We start from the raw sequence: 27668 nt of genomic DNA, 5'->3' as shown, positions 1-27668 counted from the left end.
CTATGAAGGGCATAAAACTCTGGAAACTTACAAATAAAAAGGAAGCTTTAAAACAACTGGGATACACCAAAAGAAAAATTCTATCTAACGTTTTTACCATGATGGCTGGCATTGAGTAAGCATTCAATAGATATTACCCATTGTTAATAACAAAAAATAGGAAACTTAGCTTGCTCCAACTGCCACTCTGGGTAGTTCTTTGTGTGCCCTGTGCTCTGTTATAGGTGCAAAAGAGAAACCCTTAGCACACATGTGCTGGGCTAACTGTGGGAGCAACGTCTCCCTGAGGATTACTTAGGAGCTATGTCTTTTTTATTTTTATACCCCCAGCACAGCACACAATGCTGCTCATAAAAGAATTCTAAAAGATGTAGAAGAACTAGTAATGAGAAGAAATACAGATGAAAGTTATGTGAAGTTCTGCATGCAAGTTCAAAGAGACAAGGTCCAAGGAAGAATGTAGGTGGTCCTGGTTTAATTGTGGCTTAACCTCAAAAAAAAAAAAATCTAGGGTCTTAAGCCAGCTCCATACGAATCAGCTGTGTGCTGTGCCCTCTAACAACACAAACACAGTGTCTAGAATCTACATTTTAAAAGATAACCTTATTTTTGGTCCTCTGATCTGGTTAGGTAAATCTAACATTAACGTTTTAGTTCCGGGTAGAAACCTAGCATTCATGCAAACAAAGCAGGACTTGGTGTCTTGAAAAAGATGACATAGCTGGACGTGGTGGCTCATGGAGGTTTACAGGCACGAGCCACCGCACCTGGCTATGTCATTAAGACACCAAGGTGTCTAGAAAGGGGGAGACCTTTGGGAGGTCAAGGCGGGTGGACTGCCTGAGCTCAAGAGTTCAAGACCAGCCTGGGCAACACGGTGAAACCCCGTTTCTACTAATACAAAAAATTAACCAGGTGTGGCGGTGTGCACCTGTACTCCCAGCTACTTGGGAGGCTGAGATAGGAGAATTGCTTGAACCCGGGAGGATGAGGTTGCAGTGAGCCAAGATAGCGCCATTATACTCCAGCCTGGGCGACAGAGTGAGGCTCCATCTCAAAAAAAAAAAAAAAAAAAAAAGATGACATACAACATTTGAGGAAATATTTCACTGAAAATCAGAGACTGAGGGAAGAAACCAGAGAGCTAAACTCTGGTCTAATAAAAGTGTTATGTTCCCAATACGGAACAGGTTGTCCTGTGAGCCAGCGAGCACCTGACAGGAGAAGTATTCCAAGGGAAACAAGGTTAAAACAGATAATCGAATAAGGCCCTTCTAACCTAAGACGCTTTTATTCCAGAGGATGTCTTTTCAGAGAAGCATCAGTTCCTTAGTATTTGTTTATTTAAATGGTTCCTGCTTTTAAAAAAGTTACATGCTAGGTACATGTGTGTGTTTAAAGGGCACGCTACCCAGATGTCATTCAAATCGGTGGCACAAACAGAGTGACAGTTTTCTGCACACGTGTGCACTGGTGATGTGGGAGAGGAGCAGGAGTGGGGTAAAGTCTGGAAAGGAAGCGGCAAGGGCAGGTTTCTATCACGTGACTAAGATATAGCTCTCTGGTTACTCAAATGGAGGTTGCGTACCTCATATGCATATTAAAATATCTTGAAAGGTCACAGAGCCCTTCATACATCATTCATGAGGTTGACTAAAAATTCCAGGAAAACTATAAAGAGGGAAACATTAAACAAGATGGTGGGGAGGTGTGAATGTGACTATTATTCACATTGTGTGGCATTTCCAGCTCTGGCTATCAAGAACTATTCCATATACATGAAGCATGCATTCATGGTTCCATTATTCACTATGACAGGCAGTTAATTCAAACACATTTTCAAATTCTCAAAAAATTAAAAACAAGGGATCTTTTGTGCTATCAATAGTCACCAATTCTCTTAAGAAGATTAAGTTATCAATATGGTACGACAGTCTCCCCTTTTCCATGGGGGATATGTTCCAAGACTCCAGGAGGATGCCTGAAACCACAGGTAGTACCATAACCTGTGTTTTTTCCTCTATATAGACACCTATGGTAAAGTTAAGGCACAGTGTAAGAGACTAACAATAACAATTAATAATAAAATAGAACAATTATAACAATATATGTAATAAAAGTTATGTGAATGTGGTCTCTTTCTCTCTCTCTCTCTCAAAATATCTTATAGTAGTATTTTCAGACAGTGGTTGACCACGGGTAACTGAAACCTCAGAAAGCCAAACTGAGGATAAAGGGGGACTACTGCACAATCCTGTATCTTTTGTAAACACTACTTTTAAGGATACTACACATTCTGTCACTCAAAGATCCTTTTAAAAGTATCTTTTTTCTTTGGGAGGCTGAGGTGGGTGGATCACGTGAGGTCAGGAGTTCGAGACCAGTCTGACCAACATGGAGAAACCCCGTCTCTACTAAAAATACAAAATTAGCCGGGCATGGCGGCGCATGCCTATAATCCCAGCTATTCGGGAGGCTGAGGCAGGAGAATCGCCTGAACACAAGAGGCACAGGTTGCGGTGACCCGAGATTGGGCCACTGCACTCTAGCCTGGGCAACAAGAGCGAGACTCCGTCTCAAACGACTTTTTTCTCAGCTGCACAGAGGGCAGCTGAGAACCCTGGTCGAGGGAATTTTTAAGTGAACACGAAGACTGGGCTCTAAGGCTCTAACTTCTAGGCAGGCAGGGCAGAAGGGACCACACAGAATTTAGATGGAAGTCATGTGCTAGCTCAGCAGAGAGAAATATTTTCCCTAGTATTTATTTCTAATTTCTAAAAATGGGGCCAGGCATACCCTGTATTATAAGGCTCCTGTTCTCCTCATGTTCATGGCTGTAACGTAGCTGCATTTTTAAACTGCAAATTACCGAGCATACTTTTTGGAAATATGAGGGGCATAAATGTTAAGTGAAAAAATTATCCCAAGATATAGACTGACATATCAAATTGGGTAGTAATAATAACTTAATGATGGTCATGTAACCTGAGGGATAAATATAAACTGTAGTTTTTCTTAAAGTGGGCAGGGTATATGAGAAATCCGTGTGTCACACGCAACATGCCTCATGAGTTCTTCTAGAATGTTGTCAATAAAGAAATAGGGAAGACAGAACGTCAACGATATTTGGAGACATCATTTGTTCTGTGCATCTCCCCACTCTACTCATCTAATGTTCACACACTATTATGTAAGCATACATCATTTTACTAACCTACCTATAAAAATCCAGATTTATACAAAAGATAAGGGATATTTGTTTCACAACAATATTGGCAAGGACATATTTAAATAACAGTCCTTTATTATAGAATGAAATAATGTTTTGAGTGGTATCTTTTTTATTAGTGAATTGGTAAAACTAAGAGTCATGCTATATAAGAAACTCTTGAATAAAAGAAACTAAACAAACATAATACCCAAGTACAATATGTAATCAGTGATTGCATCCTGGTTCAAAAACAAAAACAGAAAAATCACCAAATAAAAAGGAACGATTTTGAAAGCCAATCTTGGGACAACTGGGGAAATCTGAATAAGGACTGAAGATTAGGTGAGATTATGGTATTCCTATTTTCTTAGGTAAGGGGAAGGACACAGGTATCCTATACTTTCACTTTTCTGGTGTTTGAACTTTTTCCAAATAAAACATCAAAATTCGAATTATAAATAAATTAGTAAACTATTACTTTTACAAAACCATTTCCTGCACAGTTCACTTACGCAGCAAGTACTATAAGTGTATCTGAAATAATAAACTAGCACAACTGGATTACAGATTAACTCTTCAAGAAATCACGTATTTCCAAGAAAATAGCTTTACTCAAAACCTAAACTGCTGCTTGAGAACTAGAAGCAAACAAAACTACGGAAGTTCAGTGGTGGTTTTTTTGGTGCCAGGACTACCCCAAGGTCATCTAGACCAGGGGTCCCCAATCCCCAGGCCGCGGACCAGTACTGGTCCATGGCCTGTTAGGAACCGCTGCACAGTATGGGGTGAGTGGCGGGCAAACAAGCAGTATTGCCTGAACTCTGCCTCCTGTTAGATCAGTGGTGGCATTAGATTCCCACAGGAGAGCAAACCCTACTGCAAACTGCGCATGTGAGGGAGGTAGGCTGTGCACTCCTTATGAGAATCTAACGCCTGAGGATGTGAGGTGGAACAGTTTCGTTTCGAAACCATCTCCCCTGGTCCGTGAAAAAACTGTCTTCAGGAAACTGGTCCTTGGTGCCAAAAAGATTGGGGACCACTGATCTAGACCACCTAACTACACCCTGAGAGACTGAGAGACTGGGTTCAAATGGGAAGTAAAGCTACTTCACAGCCTTCACAAATCCCCATTTCAGGGCAAACAACCACCCCAGTAACACTCAAAAAAGGCTTTATTAAGCCATAGCAAAAATGTTTATGGCTCATGGTTAAGACACTTCTCAGGAACCTAGTCCATTACAAGCCCTTGATAAACTATTTCGAATGGAAGAATATTTGCTCAAAAGGCCAAAATTCTCTTTGGTCTCAGTTAAAGGAGTGAGATGACAAAGGGAAGGTCATCGTTTGGAAAGCATCACAGTAAGACGCATATACTGTGTTGCCACTGTGGCTGTGAGGCCCACCACCTTCAGGAGTTGGCCTGTGGCAAATGTGGCTTGCCCTGCCAGGCACAAGAAAGCATCCAGTGGTGTTTCTTCTTTTAGCCTTGGCACTAACAAAGACAAACCACCACTGAGACTGGTTGAATGAGGCACCTAAAAATTGTATACTGTGGATTCAAGGCATGATGGATTTCATGAAAGAAAAACGTCTGCACCCAAGAGGGTAGCTGCTGCAGCTTCCAGTTCATTATAAGAATTTCAACGGTTAGTCACTCCATAAATGCACTACTTTTAAAAAAAAAGAAGGCCAAAGTTTTCATTTAATTTCAGGCTATGATTTTAAGTCAATATTCAAATACTATGTGCTGGGAAAGCTACTCTTTAAAGAACAAGTAGCCTACAAAAGCATCTCAAGCGAATTCTTGGAATAAATCCTCCAAATTAATAGGACATCTAAAAAATAAATGCAAATCACATCAAACCAGCATACTTGCCTCTCTCTCAGCTTCTTTCAATATGGCTTCTTTCTCCTTTACTCGCTGTACAAACATCTGCTTCATTTCTTCTTCCTTCCTCTGACGTTCACCATGGAACTCATGTCTTTTGGCTTCATAGGTCTCTTGAAGACTAAAAAGTTATTTGTGTTACTCTCCTGTTAAAAAGTGATATAGGCCGGGTATGGTGGCTAACGACTATAACCCCAACACTCTGGGAGGCCAAGGCAGGTGGATCACCTAATGTCAGGAGTTCAAGACCAGCCTGGCCAACATGGTGAAACCCTGTCTCTACAAAAATACAAAAATTAGCTGGGCATGATGGCAGGTGCCTGTAATCCCAGCTACTTGGGAGGCTGAGGTGAGAGAATTGCTTGAACCCAGGAGGCAGAGACTGCAGTGAGCCGAGATCACGCCATTGTACTCCAGCCTGGGTGACAAAGCAAGACTCTGTCTCAAAACAAAATTGGCCGGGCCTGGTGACTCACACCTGTAATCCCAACACTTTGGGAGGCTGAGGCAGGAGGATCACCTGAGGTACGGAGTTCAAGACCAGCCTGGCCAACATGGTGAAACCCTGTCTCTATTAAAAATACAAAAAATTAGTCAGGCATGGTGGTGTGCACCTGTAGTCCCAGCTACATGGGAGGCTGAGGCAGGAGAATTGTTTGAGCCCAGGAGGTGGAGGTTGTAGTGAGCCAAGACCATACCACTGCATTCCAGCCTGGGCGATAGAGCAAGACTCTGTCTCAAAAAAACAAAAAAAAAAGTGATATAATAAACTTTAAAAAATACAAGTGCTCACCTAATGCCATTAACAGGTTCTTGAAAACTGTAACTTTTAAGTGAAGCGACGTATAATTAAACCTATTTTTACTGTAGGATAATTGATATAAACAAGAATTAAGTTCCTATGGCATATTTCTGGTCACAAAAACACTACCAAACTTGTAAGTAAAGACTCAAAACCTTCCTAATATTAAACATAGAAATAAATGTTAGCTATATACACATTTAAGAAAAATTAAAAACAAGTAGGACAATTAATTACCCAATTTTTGGTGCATCAGTGAGTGATGGCAGTCATCGTGGTGGAGGCGAAATCAGGGAATAAATGTTTGCAAAGGGAAAACTGTAAAGATCATCTCCTACCACAATGTAATTCAAAAACAAATAACAACAAATACGGCAGGCTCACTGAGTTCTTTCACACCACATTGCTTACTGTCCTACATTTGTGTACTGTATACTTAATAAATTTTTATGTTACAATAATATGTATTCATTCATTCATTCTCCAACCTGCTTACTCCAGTTCAGGGTCATGGATGGCTGGAGCCTATCCTGGAAGCTAAGTGGGAATCAGCCCTGGACGGCACACCATTCCATTGCAGGGCACACTCACACCACCCACACCCAACTCAGACTGGGACAATTTAGACATGCTCATGAACTTAATGCTGACAGCTTTGGGATGAAGAACCCAGAGAAAACCTGTAGATACAGGGAGAATGTGCCAACTCTACACAGACAGTGGCCATCACTAGGAATCAATTTTTTTTCTTATCAATGTTATAACAAAATGACATTGAACAAAAAAACATTGTTATTCAAGAACCTGCCATACATCTCATGTTCAGCCTCATATATGTAACAGGTACCAATATCTTTTTACACATGGTAACCCAAAACATGAAATTTCCCATAGCATGAAATATGAAGTCACCCGTGTTAGTGCTGATATGGAGTACTAGAGTCCTGAAGTCTCTGCTTAAGCAACTCCTTTACAAGAAATACCCTCGTTTCAGCCTAAACACGTCCCTCTTTCAATCTCTGTTCACTGGAATCACTGTGTGTGGAAACTTGGAAATCCTGAGTCATCTTTCACTCTTCCCTTACCCTATCTCCCTATCTTATCACCAAGGTCCATTAGTTCAGCTTCTGAAGCTAAGCCTCTTAATATAACCTTCTTTCCATTTCTACAGATTATCTGATTACAGCCAAACCTGATCTTTGTGATTTTCTGCCTTCACTACTGCAACAATCTCCTAATTCATCTCTGGGCTTCTAGTTCCTCTTTCACTTTGTTCTTGTCACTCTCTAGATTTTCCACCAAAAGCACAGATCTCATTATCTTTTCTTACCACATTAAAGTTATGCTGTCTATAGAATAAGGTCCCACCTCCTTTAAATTGCACTCAAGAAACTTTATATCTGGCCTAACTTTACCTTTCCAGATTGATTTCTCACCAAACAATTCTGATACCCTCAGGTTTCAGTCACACCAATGAACAGCCACACCAGTTCACTGTTCCTAGAATGTACCTGGCATTTCAGGCTTCGATTTGTGGCCACTGTCCACTTTCTACCCCCATGTTGCCCTGCTAATCTTCTGCCCCTCAAGGGCAAATTCACATACAAGTTCCTCTGTAAAGTCTTCCCCACTCTCCCCTGTTGCAGGCTGAAAGAATGAGGGTCATGATCAACTCAGTATACCACTGGAGGCTTTATAAGTAAAGAGCAAACTGTTCTCATAAATGCAGAATGTTACAAACTGACAAACTGCGTCTGCCGTCCAGGAGGAATGCTGAGGGCAGTCACAACACAGGCACAAGTGTTTCTTGTGACCATCTACAGGGCACATCTGAAGCCTGTTAGCAATAATATGAACCTGTGATCAATTAGGCAGCTGACCAATCATTACCTCTTCCTCCCTGTTCTTTCTACCCAATAAATATGAAGGGCTGAAGAAGCTTGGGGTGGCTGCCTTTGCCCACTAGAAGCAGGGTGCTCTCTTCTTCCCCTGGCCCCTTCCTTTAAAACAGTTTAAGTTTTCATTTCTGCGTTTGTCCTCCTTCGTTCAGTCCTGTAGTGACTGCCACACTCCCCAGTTAGAATTCCTTCCAAGCACTGCCATGGCATTTATATCCTGCCTGCCTCTCCTTTCTCATAGGTCAAAAATCTTGAGAACAGAAAATGAATCCTTATTCATCTCTGTGACTGACTATCCAGCAGAACTCTCTAGACATTTCAGTTTCTTTGTAAATGTTCAGTCCATGACAAATTTCTGGGAGAGGGGAGGCAGACTGAACCAGCATAACCAGCAAAGAAAGAACTATCCTGGAACTCTACTGGTAGCTGCCCTTTCCTATGTGTAGCATTTTGGAGGTATAATTAACCTTCCTATATGTCAGAAATGCTGAGCCCTTCCATTTGGGCTTGCTATCAGAATATCCCAAAGGTTTGACAGAGAACACAAATTCACTTTCCAGCTGCATTAGTGAGAAATTTCTATTGCTTATAAAAATAAATCAATTTCAAAATAAGCTGAATTAAGAAATCTTATTAATCTTAAATTTTATAACTGGAGACATCAAGCTTTTAAGTATAGAATTCTGTAAGTTCAAAGAAACACAGAGTAAGAAATACTACACAACAGTTACCATGGCTGAGAGGTGAGTGTGAGGCATGCACAGGAGGGGTTCCAAGAAGAAACAGATCCTAAACACTTGCAGAAATATGTTCTTTAAAAGAAGAGATTACAAATGTGCAAAATACCCTAGACATCACATGTCTCACACCCCAAGGAGGCATTTTACTTAGTACCAGGCTTTTTGCTTGTTTGTTTGTTTTGATCTTTTTTTTTAAAGAAGCCCCTATATTTATCAGCTACTTTCATCATCTTTAGAAACTTCACTACATTTCACTAGTCCAACATGACTGATAGTCTTTAAAGACAAGCTTGATGTAAAAATATCTTGAATTCATAACAAACATAAGTTTTTTTTAAAACAATGCTTCATTAATCTATACAAGCACTTGAGTTGTTCACAAGGAAACTACACCTACCCGGTGAAGAGAAGAGACCTAACATTTGCTGAGTATCTGCTACTGGCAGGATACTCTTCTGGACTCCTTTATGTTGACTATTTAATTCCCACAGCAACCCTGAAGAACAAGCCCTGACATTCTAAATAAGAAAACTAAAGCACAGAGAGTAATCTGCCCAAAGAAACACAGCTGAAAAGTAAAAAGCTGAGATTTGAACCAGATTAGACTTGTTCCAAGGTTCATATTCCCAACTACCACAAATCGGATTGCCCCAATGTGATGTCTCAGCAGAAGAAAGTGATGGACTGCTTCCGCATATTTTGCATCTTATTGTGCTGCTTTCCAACTTCTGACAATGTAAATTTACAAGGCCAATTTCAAGTAAAGAAACTTGTAATATTTTTCAAAAGGTGGTAAAGAAAGTCAGATCTAGAAGACAATGGTCTATAAAGTTAGTATTCTAAAACTAATGCAATCATTCTTATAGATTTATTAAATAAAAATAAAAACATTTTCTTGCCATACTATTCCCTTTTCTAGCTTAAAAGTAACTTGCCATCATAATTTTTTTTTTTTTTTTTGAGATGGGCTCTCACTCTGTCATCCAGGCTGGAGAGCAGTGGTGCAATTATAGATCACTGTAGCCTCTACCTCCTGGGCTCAAGCAATCATCCTGCCTCTATCACGCAAGTAGCTGGGACTGTATAAGCATGCCACCACAGCTGGTTAATGTCTGTATTCTTCGTAGAGATGGAGTTTTGTCATGTTGCCTAGGCTGGTCTCAAACTCCAAAGCTTAAGTGATGCAGCTGTCTGGCCTCCCAAAGTGTTGGGATTACAGGCGTAAACCACTGCATCTGGCCTGTCATGAATATTTAATGCCAACATACTACTATTGTTGCAAATCTCACTGATTTAAAGTTGAAAACCAAAGAGAAAGAAAGAAAAAATCTCAGATGCTCATGTCATCAAGAAAAGTCCTTTCCTTCAATTGCGACATGTTTGTGTTTCAAGTACAGTTCCAATAAGCCTAGTGAACTTTTTCCAAGCCTACTATGGACTACCTGAAGAACTATTTAGTTCTTGAGAGTTCCAAAGACATTAAGTTTTACTAAAATTACGTCAAACACTTAAGCAACTCTAAACTACTACGCATAAATCTTCCTTTCAAAGCTATAGGTCCCACAGTACTTCAATGACAGTGATTTTGTGCTAAAAAGTTAAAGGTGATTAACTGTGGGAAAGAGACTAGTTAGGTTAATCTTTATTAAACTTGGGGATTTAAAAAGTTTTATAAAGGCATGTTTCCAATGGTTGAAATAATTAATATAAAATGTTAAGATCAGTTCATTAAACTATAAGACTATAATGCTACTTACGTGTGGCTCGTGACAAGCCTACAATTGGTGGTGGCAGATTAGGATCCACTATGACTCAGCATACCCACTCAATAAAACGTAAGTGGAAAAACAAACGGAAGTTCTGGCAACAAAGAGGGCCAGGAAGTACAGTGACATAAAGGTCACCCAATAGGTTCGCATCAGTTGTCTTTATTGCTAGACAGATGTAATACTGGGGGACAGATTTTACATGCCAACCAAATTACAGCAACTACCAAATTAAATGGGAAAAGACTCCCCAGAAAATAGACATAAATTCTCTTTTTTTTTTTTTTTTTTTTTTGAGATACAGTCTCACTCTGCTGCCCAGGCTGGAGTGCCGTGGTGTGATCTCAGCTCGCTGCAGCCTCCACCTCCCAGGTTCAAGCAATTCTCCTGCCTCAGCATCCCACATAGCTGGGATTACAGGTGTCTGCCACCACGCCCAGCTAATTTTTGTATTTTTACTACAGACAGGGTTCCACCATGTTGGCCAGGCTGGTCTTGAACTCCTGACCTCAGGTGATCCACCTGCCTCGGCCTCCCAAAGTACTGAGATTACAGGCATAAGCTACCGCGCCTGGCCAGATATAACTTCTTGAAACTATAAAAAACAAAAGTTTCCTAATACATCAGACTACAATGAGCTACAAAAGCCTTATCAAATCATTTAATCACATACGACAAAGCACCAGAAGAGACATTTTGCCTCAACTTTACCCAAGTGATCCAGAAATACCGTAGAAAGGTCTACTCTCTCAGAAGACAATACTGAGCCACTGCTCCCATTAGCTCTGTAGCCTGACCTAAACTTACTGAGTTTCTTCCAGCCGCTGCTCCCACCCAGTCCATAGCCTGACCTAAGCTGAAGAACCTTCCTTTCTAATTTCCCCTTCTTTGTGTGATCAGTGAGCAGATGCTTCCCAACCTGAAGAAATGCTCAGTAAATGGATGTGAAGGGCAATCTATGATTCCTGACTGCCTATCATTGAGCCCTTTCCTCTTGGTACCATTATCCTCATTACCTTTTCGGGGGTTACCTGTCCCCCATGGGATACAGTCTTGTGGGACAATTAATCAGGTTCATACTCACTCCTAAACAAGAGATGGGAACATGACCTACATTGGGCCTACTGGACTTTCTTTCCCTGGATATGAATTGTGAGCAGTGAACAAACAAGGCCGGCAATGGTTTCAGTTCATCCATTCCACTCCCAGAGCTAGAAAGAAAATGGTTTCTTCCTGTTGTACGCCTTCCCTTCAAATCGGCAAGTCCAGACCTATGTAGCCTTCCAACCACTGCCTTTTTTTCTTTTTTTGTTTTTTTGAGAGGGAATCTCGCTGTCACCCAGGCAGGAGTGCAGTGGCATGATCTCGGCTCACTGCAAGTTCCACCTCCTGGGTTCATGCCATTCTCCTGCCTCAGCCTCCCAAGTAGCTGGGACTACATGTGCCCGCCACCATGCCATGGCTAATTTTCTGTATTTTTAGTAGAGATGGGGTTTCACCATGTTAGCCAGGATGGTCTCGATCTCCTGACCTCGTGATCTGCCTGCCTCAGCCTCCCAAAGTGCTCGGATTACAGGCGTGAGCCACTGCACCCGGCCCCAACCACTGCCTTTTTGAACTGAACACAAAGTGGTCTTCATTATTCTCCGAGAATTGTCAAGGAAGCACCTCTGTACTTGTGCAGCATAAACTTGGCCCTCAACTTTGACACAGCAGCACACTCTCTCTCCCTTGATCCCCTCTGTCAAGTTTCAATACGTGACACTGCTGGTTTTCCTCCTCCTCCCTTCTCATGCTCTCCTATCTGCTCCTCCAGCTGAGAAATACTAAAGTGACTCAAGGCTGTCTCCAAGTCAACTTTCTTTCTAGATGTACTTCTCTCTACAGGCCGTCTTATCCCCGGTCACACTTAGAATTAATCATTTAAATGCCCATGACTCTTGGGCATATTTCTTTGGCCCAGCCCTTCTCTGACCTCCAGAAAGATACCCCAAAGTATTTACTTGTAATTGTCACTTTGCTGTTTCAGAGGAAACTCAAAGTCAACAGGTCCCAAACTGTGACCTCCACTGTGCCTACCACTGCTGCCTCATACACACAAAAAAGCTAGTCCTCCTTCAGCCATACCTATCTAGATGAATGCAGTAACTATCCACCTAACCATGAAACCACAAATTCAGGAGACTAGGAGTCTCCTTCTAGCCTCCTGCTTTCTCAGTTTATTAATATCCAAACAACCATTAAGTTCTTCCAATTTTACCTTCTAGTCATCTCTCAAATATGTCCAGCTCTTTATTGTCATTGATCTCACTTTAGTCAAAGAAATGCTCTCCTAACTGGCCTCTCCTAAGCATCTCTGCACACCCCTTCAATACCTCCTTCACATTAGAGCAAAGAATAATTTTTAAAATGCAAATATTATTCCTAAAATAAAGTTGCCTTCCCCTTAGGACAAAGATCAAAATCCTCCCCAGGGCCTCCATAGCTGCTGCCTGCCTGTTCTCTCCTCTCATCTCATGCGCGCCCAGACCTGCCTCATCTGTCCTGCTGTACTGCGGTGCACTGATCTTCTTCCAGAGTCTTACAGATGCCATACTCTCTCCATCTTCAGCCCTTTGTAAATGTCTTGCTCTGTTTTCCCCAAGTTATTACAGCTCAAAATAGTCACTGCCTCAAGAAAGTCTTCTCGAATTTCCCAGCTTAAATTTGGAACCCCCCCCCACCCACACCACCCATTTTACACTGTCTACCTCTCCTTTAGTGCTTATATCACAGCTACAATGTACTGTGCAATTAGGTGTTTAACTTTTGAACTCCCCTACGAGAACGTAAACTCCATGAGAAATAATAGTAATCTCTAGCATTTGGCAGAACCTTTCAAAAAATACTTAAGATTTTACCCAGTATTATTCACTGTTGACTCCCAAATTACTATGGCAGCCCTAACTTCTCCCTCGCTCCAGATTCATGTTTGTAATAACCTACTCAAACTCTTCAACTGAATATTTAACAAGCAGCTTAAATGTAACATTTCTAAAACCTCTGAATTACCAACTACACCCCTAAACTCTCCGATTTGCATCCTGCTCTGGTCAATAAAGATCACCACCAGTCACCCCACTTTCTAGGTCAAAACGGTGACTGAGTTATCCTTGATTCCTCTCTTTCCTTCAAATCCCATATCCAAACTTAATTTATCAGTGGGTCCCACAGACTTTAACTTTAAATTACATATCCTCAGCCAGGTGTGGTGGCTCACATCAGTAATCCCATCACTTCAGGAACCCGAGGCAGGCAGATCACTTGAGGCCAGGAATTCAAGACCAGCCTGGCCAACATGGTGAAACCCTGTCCCTACTATAAACACAAAAATTAGCCAGGGGTGGTGGTGCATGTCTGTAGTCCCAGCTACTCAAGAGGCTGAGGCATGAGAATCACTTGAACCTGGGAGGCGGAGGTTGCAGTGAGCCGAGATCACGCCACTGAATTCCAGCCTGGGCAACACAGTGAGACTCCATCTCAAAAAAATAATAATAATAAAATTAAATTTTAAAAAAATTACATGTGCTAAGCATACTTCTCACCCCTCTGTCACTACCACTCTCTTTCATGCCTCCATCTTCTCATGGCAACCTCCTAACTTGGTCTCCCCACTTCTGCCTCCCTCCCCCCAACTCTCTTCTTCACATAGGGGTCCTCCTCCCAGCCCACAATACAGACTCTACACAGACAGGGTCTCTTGTTTGATCCCACAGTGCACATATACCCAATGACTAGCATTTGGCTGAGCAGACAGCAGACAAACTAATTATTTGCTGAATGACTAAGAATTCTGACTGCAGATTTCTAGGCTTCATCCCTGGAAATTCTGACCCCGAATTTCTCAATCATCCACAGGTGACTCCACCAGACACCCAGGCCCATCTCCTCAGGGAGGACTTCAAAGCTGTCCCTGCATGCTCTTACTCAGGACCCCTTCCACCTCAGTGCACAGAGGCCTCTGAAGTGACCCTGACACTTGGAAGAAATGAGAAGAGAGCTTCCTCTGAGAAACACTAGGGAAGCTAACTCAAGATGATTAATCTTTAGTGAAGACAGTATCATAAGAAAACTGTCAGTTTACCAGAATGACTGGCCCACAACCAGAAGCATCCTATGCCTGAATTTGGTGAGGGTAGGTTAAGTACATACAACGCTTTTTTTTTTCTTTGAGATGGAGTCTCGCTCTGTCGCCCAGGTTGGAGTGCAGTGGCACGATCTCAGTTCACTGTAAACTCTGCCTCCCAGGTTCAAGAGATTCTCCCACCTCAGCCTCCTGAGTAGCTGGTTTTACAGGAGTATGCCACCACACCCAGCTAATTTGTGTAATTTTAGTAAAGACAGGGTTTCACCATGTTGGCCAGGCTGGTCTCGAACTCCTGACCTCAAGTGGTCTGCCCGCCTTGGCCTCCCAAAGTGCTGGGATTACAGGCATGAATCACCACGCCCGGCCGTAAGTATACACAATTCTTAATTCACTATGCTACCAGAAGTGAAAACATTAATTAACTCCATAGACTGAAGAAATTTAAAATTTTAACTTCATCTAAGATTAAGTCTTCCAAAAGCGTATATGCAACAGCAGCACTGATTTGATGCACTCCTCCTCCTTTCTTTTGTGTTTACTCTGGTGCAGGTGCTAAGAATCAGGGAAATAACAAATACAAACAATGCAATGGAATAGGAATCTTCAGTCTCATGAGAGAGTTTAAAATAGCATTTGTCCCAAGGATCTCATGCTTTCCTCCATGCAAACACTGTTCTGGAATGCTACATCGAATCGATTTGATTCAGTACACTAAGGATTCGAGTTTCATAAAGTCTGGGATACAGCACCATATGAAATTACCAAGGAAGTTTCTACAACTTTTAATGCTTTATATTACTGAGCAAGGAGGTGTTCAGATTCTAAAATTCTTATAACTACGCTGTAATATGGCAAGAAACAATCTACTCTCTGACTCCCTACAAGCACGCTCATTATTCCTCTATAATATGTTTTGCTAAGCTTCACTCATTCCAAAACTTTTACAGAAGAAAAACCAACAGAAAATGTTTTAGTTTATTTTAAATGATTCCTGAGGACTGGTAATGGAGGCTCACATTTGTAATCCCAAAGCTTTGGGAGGCTGAGGTAGGAGGATCACTTGAGGCCAGGAGTTTGAGACCAGCCTGGGCAGCATAGTAAGACCCTGTCTCTACAAAAAATAAACAAATAAAAATAAGAAAATGATCTGCGTTCCAACTTACCTTTATGAAAACAGTTAAATATATCATCTGTCTCAGATAAATACAAAAATAAATCAAATAATGAGGGTATTTTCCTTCAGTTACTCATGTCAGCATGAACTGAAACGGGGGCCTCTGTCATACATTCTTCATTGTATTTAACTCTTTCTGAGTCAGACAAGGACTTAAAAAGCAAGACTCTTCAAAAGCAAGAAGGAGTCAAGTGATTCAAGAAGCACAATAATTAGTCATTACCAAATGATTCTGTATCGTGGTTTTGGGAGATTCTAAACAACACATGCCCCATCACCCTGGATATATAAAAATATGCAATCCTTTCTAACTTCCTCTTTGGTTGGCTTCCCAAGAACCCAACCCTACCTGACCGGCTTGTTTTCTGGGCCCACATCTGTAAAGCCCATTTCCTCCAGTTTGCAGCGCCTGTACAGCTCATAGTGCCTGGTATGGGTCTGCTCTCGCAGGTCCTCCATGTTTGTACAAATGAGCATTTCCCGCAGCTTTACAAAGTCACAGTGGTTTTCATTTTCCACTAGTCAAAAAAAAAAAAAAGAAAAGAGCAACACTGGATTTTAATTCCTGGCACACAATTAAGTGTTTGCTGAATGAACAAATAAATGAAAACATGTGAAATAACAAATAGCAAAATGATCAGTTTGCTTAATTGCTACGATTATTTTATACAGGCAACCAAGGAAGAAACTCTTGCAGTACAAACACTGTATCATAGGCAATGTGAATTAACAGACCAGGAGATTTCCTTTAAATTTAGTAGCCAATGGACCACCAGGAAATAGCAAAAGAGACAGAACTTATTGTTAACCAACTGTTCTAGTTATTTCACACTAATATTTTGTTAGCAGTTTACAAATTATCCTGAAGACGTTTCACATAATGTTTAAAAAGAGTATGTAATATTAGTTCACTAAAACTTCAAAGTAGTAAATTCTACAAACTCAAGAATACTATCTATCCATGCTATAATTATCAAATTCTTTTTATACAACACATTTATGATCCTGTGTTAGACACTATTCAAAATTAGTGAACACACTTACATGATCCTTCTTCTATGTTTACAGTGACTAGAGGACTACAAATAAATATATGTTATTGTGACCAACACTCTTTAGTATAATTATTACTTTTATATTTTTTATAAAATTAAAAATGTTACATTTTCTCGATATTTTTCATTAATTACAAAATTTATCAATTAAGAAAAAAATCAGCATTTGGAAATCTATACTAGTAAAGGTGATCTATTCACCATTAATTAGCACTATAAGTAAATGAACCATACAGTACCACTTACTTACTCATTATAATGTCAGATAAATAATCTAAATGTCAAGTGAATTTAACTTTTTAAGTTGGCTGACTGGTTTATTCTGGAAATAGCTGGCAATACTTTTATCAGTAAAAATAAATAAATTATAAGATGGTTGACTGTCCTCATAGTTAAGTGGCAATTAGTGATGTTTTATGTCTCAACACTAGTTTCTACATTCACATTTTGGTCAGAGTGCCCCACTGTTGTTTCCCACCTACTAACAGGGTACCGCGGGGAGGTAATGTTTGTGTGGCATAATGAGAAGGGGGAGGCTCTACATGGCCTCCAGACTTTGGCTAAAATAGTACACAGCCAACTCCTCTGACAACCAATCACATCCAAACTAAGCATCACCCCAAAGAAGGCATGAAAGGCAGCTTTGAGATTACTAGATACATATTTCTATTCATCCTTTGTCTCATTTACCTTGTACAACACCCCAAGGGTACTGGCGAGCTTTGACCACCTTGTTTCCAACTTTCACCGCATCCATACTTCCCACAACAGCAAACGGCAACAATCCCTGAAAAAGAATAACAAACACATCTCATACCAGTGTGATAACTGACTAGATAAAAGACATTTTATGTAAGAGAGAAGAGAATAATTTATTAAATAACAAACCTATTAAAATCAAATGGTCAGCTATGCCTCAGATTTTAAAACCTGCCAGTGAATATGTGCTAACTGTTCTACAAGAGTCATATTGGCCGGGCGCGGTGGCTCACGCCTGTAATCCCAGCACTTTGGGAAGCCGAGGTGGGTGGATCACGAGGTCAGGAGATCGAGACCACAGTGAAACCCCATCTCTACTAAAAATACAAAAAATTAGCCGGGCGCGGTGGCGGGCACCTGTAGTCCCAGCCACTCGGGAGGCTGAGGCAGGAGAACGGCGTGAACCCAGGAGGCGGAGCTTGCAGTGATCCGAGATTGCACCACTGCACTCCAGCCTGGGCGACAGAGCTAGACTCCGTCCCCCCCGCCCCCCAAAAAAAAAAAAAAAGTCATCTTTGGGCCCCATAAAGAAAAGTATTTACATGCAAGGCATTATGCTATTGGGAATACACACAAACAAAAAAAATCTTATTTTTATTTTTATTTTTTTGAGACAGTCTTGCTCTGTCGCCCAAGCTGAAGTGCAATGACATGATCTCAGCTCACTGCAGCCTCCGTCTCCTGGGTTTCAGTGATTCTCCTGCCTCAGCCTCCCGAGTAGCTGGGATTACAGTTGCCCACCACAACACCCAGCTAATTTTTGTATTTTTAGTAGAGACGGGATTTCACCATGTTGGCCAGGCTTGTCTCAAACTCCTGACCTCAGGTGATCCACCTGTCTTGGGATTATAGGTGTGAGCCATCTATAATCCCAAAATGCTGGGATTATAGGTGTCAGCCACTACACCTGGCCAAAAAACAATTTTCCCCTAAAAGACAAAGATAATGTTGAGGAAATTACACATACACACACCCACAGTATACATATTGTATATGTGACTATACAATAGTGTATTCCTATCGTGTGTGTACAGTGTGTGTGTATAGATATGATACTAATATAAAGTAGTATACAAAGTCCCAAATTAATGTCAATATAGTAAATGTCCTAGAAATTGAGAGGAATGAGAGATCACTGGAAGCAGGAAGATACAAGCTAAGCCAGATCAAGAAGAACAAGATTTAGATGGATGAGCAAAGTGGGAAGAAATGGCTTAGACCAGGAAAAGATTCTGAACAAAATGCAATAGCTAGGTTCAGGGGCAGGAGTAGACTGGTCTGTCTGAAGTTGAGGATTAATACAGGGGAAAAGTCTAATGTAAAAAGTATTAATTACTATGTTTAATATTTTTAAATTGACATATTTGGTTTCTTAATGGTGGCTTTCTGAATATTCTAGGTGAGCACAAGAAATAAAATTAGATGTAAAGACAATTTAACATACAGGAATTAAGATCACCTCATTTACATTAGTCAGTTTTTTTACAGACTTAGTTTAGGTACATTAATATAAAAGTGGTATGAAAAATCAGAAAAGGAAAATAGAAGAAATGGAATGTACAATTATTCAAAGTCACTGGCAGGCGCTTAACAAAGGTGACATCATTTATCCCTCACAACCACCCTTAAGATGGGCAGTATTAACCTAACTCTGTAGATATGTTAAGTCTCAGGGAGGTTAGTAACTCCAATGAACATATGGCCAAGCCTGTCGGATTTCAAAATCCATGATCCTACAAAACATAACCAGGTGTTTTAAAAATGTGTTAGCTTCAAGAAAGTAAAATAAAGAACCTAGTAACCTTCCATTGTATTAAACTAAAAGTTACATGAATGTAACTTGGCACTATAAGAGAGGAGGAGCGTAAATACTAGCTTTAAGAGGCCTCCTTAAAGATTTTAAGATTCTACAGCATGCAAAGAGAGGCTGTAAAGTCTTCTCATGTTTATAAAGACAGGGTAGGAAGGTGTCATCTTTCTAAGGCAATTACATATGGTTCCGCAAAAGGTATACCCCAGTCTCACAAATGTATCACTTTATTTTGGTGAAAGCAGGGCGAAAGAAAGAAAAATATGCTTAAAAATAAATTCTCCTTACACTTTTTCCAACTTAAAAAATAAAATTTAAAACAATTTCTCATACTGGACTTTTTGAAAATTCACCTTGTTTGAAGTCTTTTTGGAAGACACAAGTGAAAGTATATTAGTAGCAATATTACTAATATACTATATTAGTTACAGTATATTACTAATATACTATATTAGTTACAGTTTTATTTTCACATGGAAAACAGAATTAACATTCAATCAGGAGCTCACATTCATCGCAGCATTGTCCTTAGCGATAGTGTCATCATCCGTTGGGAACTGGTATATCTGGACGCCATTGCTGACCAATTCACTCATAAGCTTGATCTTAAACTCCTGTAATTCAGTTTTAGAAACCGTATCTGCTTTGGCAATCACAGGTATAATGTTTACCTATTAAGAATAAAGAAAAACAAAATCTTATTACGGATTTTTTTTTAATCCTGTAGCTGTTTTTTCACTCAAAACCGTTCATTCTTTTCCCTAAACCTAGATTGGAGGGCTGGCAAACTACGGTCCATCTCGCTGTTGATTTTTATACATAAAGATTTACAGGAACACTGCCATGCCCATTTGCTTCTGTACTGTCTACAGTTGCATTCACACTACAACAGCAGAGATGAGTTACTGCTGCCAGAAACCATACGGCCTATGAAGCCCGGTGTATTCACAGCCTGGCCCTCTCTGCAGAAAAGGCATGCCAACCCGGACCTAGATGGCCACTCTCCTGTATATATACACCCCTAACACGCTCATTCCTACAGATGCTGGCCACACAATCTTTTTTTTTTTTGAGATGGAGTCTCGCTCTAATCCAGGCTGGTGTGCAGTGGTGCAATCTCAACTCACTGCAACCACTGCGTTCCGGGTTTAAGTGATTCTCTTCCCTCAACCTCCCAAGTAGCAGGGATTCCAGGCACCTCAATCAATGCTTTCAGAAAGCAGAACTCTTGTAAGACTAATCTTTCATTTGAATTTAGGTTTAGAAATCTCACATTTTCTTTTAAAATCTTGCAATTTCATCATATACTTAAAAAGTAAAATGTGATAAAAGGTAAACTGAATTGGCTCCTTAATTCACTAAGAATTTCTATTTTTTAATAATCTAAGCACTAAGTAACCAGGGTGGCTGATCCCTCAGCAAAACTAAAAGACAGGTGAAGCTTCTCTTTCTGCCTCGTTTCAGGACTGACTCCATGCCTACCTGTGCCCCATTGTCACAGACTTAACTTAGCAGAGGAAGGAAACTGTACATACTAATACCCATTAAAAGTATTCATGATGCAAAGGAATAACTTCCTCGATATTATTTAAAGTCCTATCACTGACAGAGGGGAAGAGATTTGGGATTGTGAAGACTGAGTAACTTGTAAATTTAGTTCTATAAGATTAATATTCCCACAAAAGACTGATAGCTCCACAAATTTGTGACTGGTGGTTCTTAAGTTTTTTAGTTTGTTTTTCATCAAAAACCTCAGGCTAATCAGTCATATGTATCAAGAGCGTAAAACCACAATGTAATTTTCAGATTAAAAGTAAAAAATTGGCCGGGCATGGTGGCTCACGCCTGTAATTCCAGCACTTTGGGAGGCTGAGGCAGGTGGATCACCTGAGGTCGGGAGTTCGAGACCAGCCTGATCAACATGGACAAACCCCATCTCTACTAAAAATACAAAAAACTTAGGTGGGCATGGTGGTGCATGCCTGTAATCCCAGCTACTCGGTAGGCTGCGGCAGGAGAATCACTTGAACTCAGGAGGTAGAGGCTGCAGTGAGCCGAGATCACGTCATTGCATTCCACACTTCAGCCTGGGCAACAAGAGCGAAGAAAATGTGCCACATATACACCATGGAATACCATGCAGCCATAAAAAAGGATGCGTTCATGTCCTTTGTAGGGACACAGATGCAGCTGGAAACCATCATTCTCAGCAAACTATCACAAGAACGGAAAACCAAATACCGCATGTTCTCACTCATAGGTGGGAATCGATCAATGAGAACACTTGGACACAGGAAGGGGAACATCACACACTGGGACCTGTTGTGGGGTGGGGGAGCGGGGAGGGATAGCATTAGGAGATACACCTAATGCAAATGACGAGTTAATGGGTGCAGCACACCAACATGCCACATGTATACATATGTAACAAACCTGCACGTTGTGCACATGTACCCTAGAAATTAAAGTATAATAAAAAATAAATTAAAAAGAGGAAAAAATTATAATTCCTATTCTATTCTTAATTTTTTTCTCTTCTCAAATTTCACATTGATGCCAAGTATATATCTGAATGTATCAGTCTTCCATATGCTCCAAAGGAGAGAAATGTTTTCTATCTACCTATGAAATTAATGGCAGAAAACTTTCTAGCAATCCTAAGTAAACAACTCTCCTGTTAAATTAGTCAAAGTACATAAACATTTTGATGCCAGGTCCTTAGTTTCAATATTATATACGTAGGTATTCAACAAATTATGCCAAGTTAATAACTTAGAATTGCTTGCACAATAAACTGCAGTAGACTGAATACTAAACATCAATGTTTACATGACTATTAGAGGGAGGGAAAGTAACAGATACTGCCCAAAGAGGGTCACTTGCCACCAATGGCATAAGAGAAGATAACTTTCCATGTCAAGCAGTTGAGTGTTCTGATTTTGAGGAACAGAAGACAACTATCCGGAGGCAGCCTGGGGAGTGGAGAGATGAGGTCAGCAAGCACACCTCTCATCTTTATGTAGTGCCCTTGTGTAAGATAGAATTTCCCTATACCCGCCAGCTGCCCCTACAAAAAATCTGTGTATTGCTATTTCAAATGGGCCAAATCAAGTAATTTAAGCATATCCTGGTTTTTCCTTTAAACTTATAACAAAGCTTAGGTGTTAACTTCCTGTCTAGTTTGTACAATAGAAAGATAAAGGCAGAATTTTGATAAGGGAGTCCCAATTTTAGAATTCGTCTCCATCAACTGCATAAGGCAGAAATGAGTAGTGACAATCTTTAAATGAGCGCATGATACCCGTGACCTTTACTGTTACCATGAAAGATTTCATTTTGGTTTGAATGAAATAAGGTATTGGTCAAAAGGTAGTATTGTAACGCTCATCAATGTCTTTACAGCTGCCCCCCTCATCATCTGTGGGTTCTGCATCCACAGATTCAACCAAGGACCAAAAATATTAGGGGAAAAAAATTTTTTAATGACAATACAATAAAAATAATACAAATTTAAAAACACAGTATAACAACGATTCACATAGCATTTACATTGTATTAGATTTGTTTTTTTCAAGATGGAGTCTAGCTGTCGCCCAGGCTGGAGTGCTGTCACGTGATCTCGGCTCACTGCAACTTCCGCCTCCCAGGTTCAAATGATTCTCCTGCCTCAGCCTCCCCAGTAGCTGGGATTACAGGTGCCTGCTACCATGCCCAGCTAACTTTTAATATTTTTATTCATTTATTTATTTATTTATTGAGACGGAGTCTCACTCTGTCGCCCAGGCTGGAGTACCGCAGGCGATCCCGGCTCACTGCAAGCTCCGCCTCCCGGGTTCATGCCATTCTCCTGCCTCAGCCTTCTGAGTAGCTGGGACTACAGGCGCCCGCCACCTCGCCCTGCTAATTTTTTGTATTTTTAGTAGAGACGGGGTTTCACCGTGTTAGCCAGGATGGTCTCGATCTCCTGACCTCGTGATCCGCCTGCCTCGGCCTCCCAAAGTGCTGGGATTACAGGCGTGAGCCACCACGCCTGGCCAACTTTTTGTGCTTTTAATAGAGACAGAGTTTCACTATGTTGGCCAGGCTGGTCTTGAACTCCTGACCTGATGATCCGCCCTCCTCAGCCTCCGAAAGTGCTGGGATTACAACCATGGGCCACCACACCTGGCCTGTAGTAGGTATTATAATGAGTAATCTAGAGATTATTTAAAATATATGCAAGGATACAAGTAGGTTATATACAGTCATGTGCTACTTAACCATGGTGACATGGTTTGGATGTGTGTCTTCACCCAAAATCTCATGTAAAATTGTAATCCCCAGTGTTGGCGGGGTCTGGTGAGAGGGGACTGGATCATGGCGACAGAGTTGCCCCTTGCTGTTCTTGTGGTAGTGAGCGAGTTCTCACGAGATCTGGTTGTTCAAAAGTGTGTAGCACCTCCCCCCGCTCTCTCTTCCTCCTTCTCAGGTCATATAAGACATGCCTGCTTTCCCTTCACCTTCTGCCATGGTTTTAAGTTTCCTGAGGCCTCCCCAGCCAGGCTTCTTGTACAGCCTAAGGAACTGTAAGTCAATTAAACCTCTTTTCTTCATAAATTACCCAGTCTCAGATAGTTCTTTATAGCAATGCAAGAACAGACTAATAAACATGTTGATAGGAATGTGAATATGACCTTAGGTGATTTTGATGTTGTGTGAACATCACAGAGTATACTCACACAAACCTTGATGTTATAGCCTATGACACACCTAGGCTGTATGGTATGGCTCATTGTTTCTAGACTAGAAGCCTGTATAGCATGTAACTACACTGGATACTGTAGACAACTATAATACAATGGTAAGTATGTGTATATGTAGGCAACTATAATACAATGGTATGTGTATATCTAAACATATCTAAATACAGAAACATATAATACAGTACAGTAAAAATAAGGTATAATCGTATGGGACCACTATTCTATATTTGGTCCCTTGCTGACTAAAATATAGTTTTGCACTGCAAGACTGTCCTACACTATTTTATATAAGGAATTTCAGCATCCTCAGGGTATTGAAACCAATCCCCCTTGGATACCAAAGGATGACTAGGAAGCATCTAGAATTAGTTATTACAAGAGTTTGCAGGTTGAACTGCTGGTTCAAGGTGGACTGCCTCTGAACAAGTGCTCATTAGCTCTTCCATTTATTCCTGAAAATCCACTAAGGGAATACATCAATATAAATTGCTAGAAGTACCGTATGACCCAACCATCTCATTACTGGGTATATACCCAAAGGATTATAAATCGTGCTGCTATAAAGACACATGCACATGTATGTTTATTGCGGCACTATTCACAATAGCAAAGACTTGGAATCAACCCAAATGTCCATCAGTGACAGACTGGATTAAGAAAATGTGGCACATATACACCATGGAATACTATGCAGCCATAAAAAAGGATGAGTTTGTGTCCTTTGTAGGGACATGGATGCAGCTGGAAACCATCGTTCTCAGCAAACTATCACAAGAACAGAAAACCAAACACCGCATGTTCTCACTCATAGGTGGGAACTGAACAATGAGATTACTTGGACTCGGGAAGGCGAACATCACACACCGGGGCCTATCATGGGGAGGGGGAAGTGGGGAGGGATTGCACTGGGAGTTATACCTAATGTAAATGACGAGTTGATGGGTGCAGCACACCAACATGGCACAAGTATACATATGTAACAAACCTGCACGTTATGCACATGTACCCTAGAACTTAAAGTATAATAATAATAAAATAAATAAATAAATAAATAAATAAATAAATAAATAAATAAAATTGCTCCTGGCTAACACTTCTTAAAGACTTCTGATGACTCAAAGGTGGGTGGGTTGGCCAGTACCTCGAATACCAATACACAAATATCCTCAATAAACTGTGCCTATTAATTTTTAAATAAGTTTTAAATAACAATAAATAACAGAGGTCCTTCATATATGCCAGGCATTGTGCTAAATGCTTTGTAATGTTCATCTCAGCTAATCTTCCCAAAAGTCTTAAGAGTGAGCTCTCCCTAGCCCCTTTTTTTTGAGATGGAGTCTCGCTCTGTTGCCCAGGCTGGAGTGCAGTGTCGTGAATTCAGCTCACTGCAAGCTCCACCTCCCGGGTTCACCCCATTCTTCTGCCTCAGCCACCCGAGTAGCTGGGACTACAGGCGCACGCCACCACATCCTGCTGATTTTTTTTGTAGTTTTAGTAGAGACAGGGTTTCACAGTGTTAGCCAGGATGGTCTTGATATCCTGACCTCGTGATTCGCCCGCCTCAGCCTCCCAAAGTGCTGGGATTACAAGCATGAACCACCGCGCCTGGCCTCTAGCCCTATTTTACACATGAAAAATTGAATCCGAGTTCATCCAAGGCCACAGAGCTGCTAAGTGGCGGAGCTGAAGCAGAATCCAAGCAGTTCAGCATGACGGCCATGTCCTAACCCCTCTTGACTGCCTGTTTTATACCCGGATGGGGAGACCTCAGCTAACTTTTAAGACAATCTTCTTTTTTTTTTTCAGATGGAGTTTCACTCTGTTGCCCAGGCTGGAGTGCAGTGGTGCAATCTCGGCTTACTACAACCTCCACCTCCCGGGTTCAAGCGATTCTCCTGCCTCAGTCTCCCGAGTAGCTAGGGCTACAGGCGTGTGCCATCATGCCCGGCTAATTTTTGTGTTTTTAGTAGAGACAGGGTTTCACTATGTTGGCCAGGCTGGTCTCGAATTCCTGACCTTGTGATCCGCCCGCCTTGGCCTCCCAAAGTGCTGGGATTACAGGCATGAGTCACCATGTCCGGCCCAACAACCTTCTTATGTAAAATAAGAGGCAGTTTTACAGGGTAGTTTACACTTTTATCATAAAAAATAAAGAATATATTTAAATCACCAAAGTTGGAAAATATTAGATAATATATACTTATACAGTATACTAAAGCAAACTTCTATGGCAGATAGGCTCTTACTGAGCATGCCTATTTGCTAAACCCTCTATTTACATGGATCAATTTAATTAATTTTCATATCTGCCTCTTGAGGTAGTTCTTCTCCCTAGTTTTTATTTAAAAGTGGAGGACACTGAAAATCACTTAAGTTCACTGAGGCTCAGAGGGCTAAAGAAACCTGCAAGATCAGACAGCTAGTAAATGACAGAGCCAATATTTAGAGCCATCCTCTACTGACACCAGCTTCTACAAATCTTTATACAAACTACCTCATGTTACTCCACTCTAGCTAAGACAAAACTGCACACTCTTGTTTTTATGTTCCTTTAACAAATATGAATTTCCATATAATCAGACTCAACTATGAAAACAACTGGTTAAATGGTTAGAACATCTGATCACATGTGATCAGGTGAACACACTGTCATATAAGCTACATCAATTTTTGCTAAAACCAGGGGACCAAGTGATTAGTCAAAAGTGAATCGACCGATGTGCCAAAGCTTCACTAGGCAGGCCTTCAGGCTTTCCATACAGGTTTCTGCAGAGAAAGCAGCAGCATCCAGAACCTTGGATTTTGAATTCAACTTACACAGTTAGTAACCAGGATCATGAAAGCTTCATTTTGCATACCATTTGAGATTACGGAAAATTCTAATGTTTCTTTAATATAAGATTACTGTCTTTAGCCATCTTTTAAACAAATATAAAAATCTGAAGTGAGTTAGTTTATGAATTTTTCTATAGCTCCCCTAAATTTATATATAGCTCCTTGACTCGGAAATTCAAAAATTGGTTTTCTCAGTATGGTCCAAATTAAAATGTATTTTATGACAATATCTAATGAAACATTAGACCTTTGGTTAATGAAGTTCTTCTCACTTAATAGTTTCATAAAGTAAAATTAGTATCAACTAAATTCTGCATTAAAAATGTAGAGAATACCAATGTTCTGGCATGCAATTTAATCACTAAAAAGGGAACTACAATTTTATTGCAATATTCCTTCTTTGCATCTCATCTTCCAAATTGAATTTCTCTGAAAAAATAAGCTAGATGGAAATATAAAATGTTTTAAAGATTTCCAGGCACTGGGCATGGTGGCTCATGCCTGTAGTTCTAGCACTTGAAGAGACCAAGGAAGGAAAATCACTTAAGTCCAGGAGTTTGAGACCAACTGGGCAACATTGCAAGACACCCAACTCTATAAAAAAAAAAATTTAAAAAGTTAGCTGGTGTGGTAGTACATGCCTACAGTCCCAGCTACCTGGGAGGCTGAGGCAGGAGGATCATTTGAGCCCACAAGTTTGAGGCTGCAGTAAGCCACGATCTCACAACTACCTCCAGTCTGGGTGACAGAGTGACTCTATCTCTAAAAAAACATAATTAAAAAAAGATGCACAGGATAAAAGTTACAATACATACCCATATTGTAAAAATATTTTAATAGTTCAAAATAAATATGAAAGTAT

General features: G+C 40.6%; 1 protein-coding gene across 2 annotated transcripts in view; it reads right to left on the bottom strand.

Annotated features, from left to right (window-relative positions):
* Window positions 1-27668, bottom strand: part of SEPTIN10 (septin 10) — a 71304-nt gene that overhangs the window by 5125 nt on the left and 38511 nt on the right. For both annotated transcript variants that reach the window (XM_023190389.3, XM_023190388.2), the window contains 4 exons: window positions 19739-19900; window positions 17351-17447; window positions 15955-16123; window positions 5088-5220 (listed from right to left, as the gene is read on the bottom strand). In XM_023190389.3, coding sequence (XP_023046157.1) covers window positions 5088-5220; window positions 15955-16123; window positions 17351-17447; window positions 19739-19900 — 561 coding nt within the window. The remainder of the gene's footprint in view (window positions 1-5087; window positions 5221-15954; window positions 16124-17350; window positions 17448-19738; window positions 19901-27668) is intronic.

The sequence above is a fragment of the Piliocolobus tephrosceles genome, chromosome 15 (genome assembly GCF_002776525.5).
Source record: "Piliocolobus tephrosceles isolate RC106 chromosome 15, ASM277652v3, whole genome shotgun sequence".
Taxonomy (NCBI): Eukaryota; Metazoa; Chordata; class Mammalia; order Primates; family Cercopithecidae; genus Piliocolobus; species Piliocolobus tephrosceles.
Note: the sequence above shows the minus strand (reverse complement) of the source record. Positions and strands in the feature narration are given on the sequence as shown.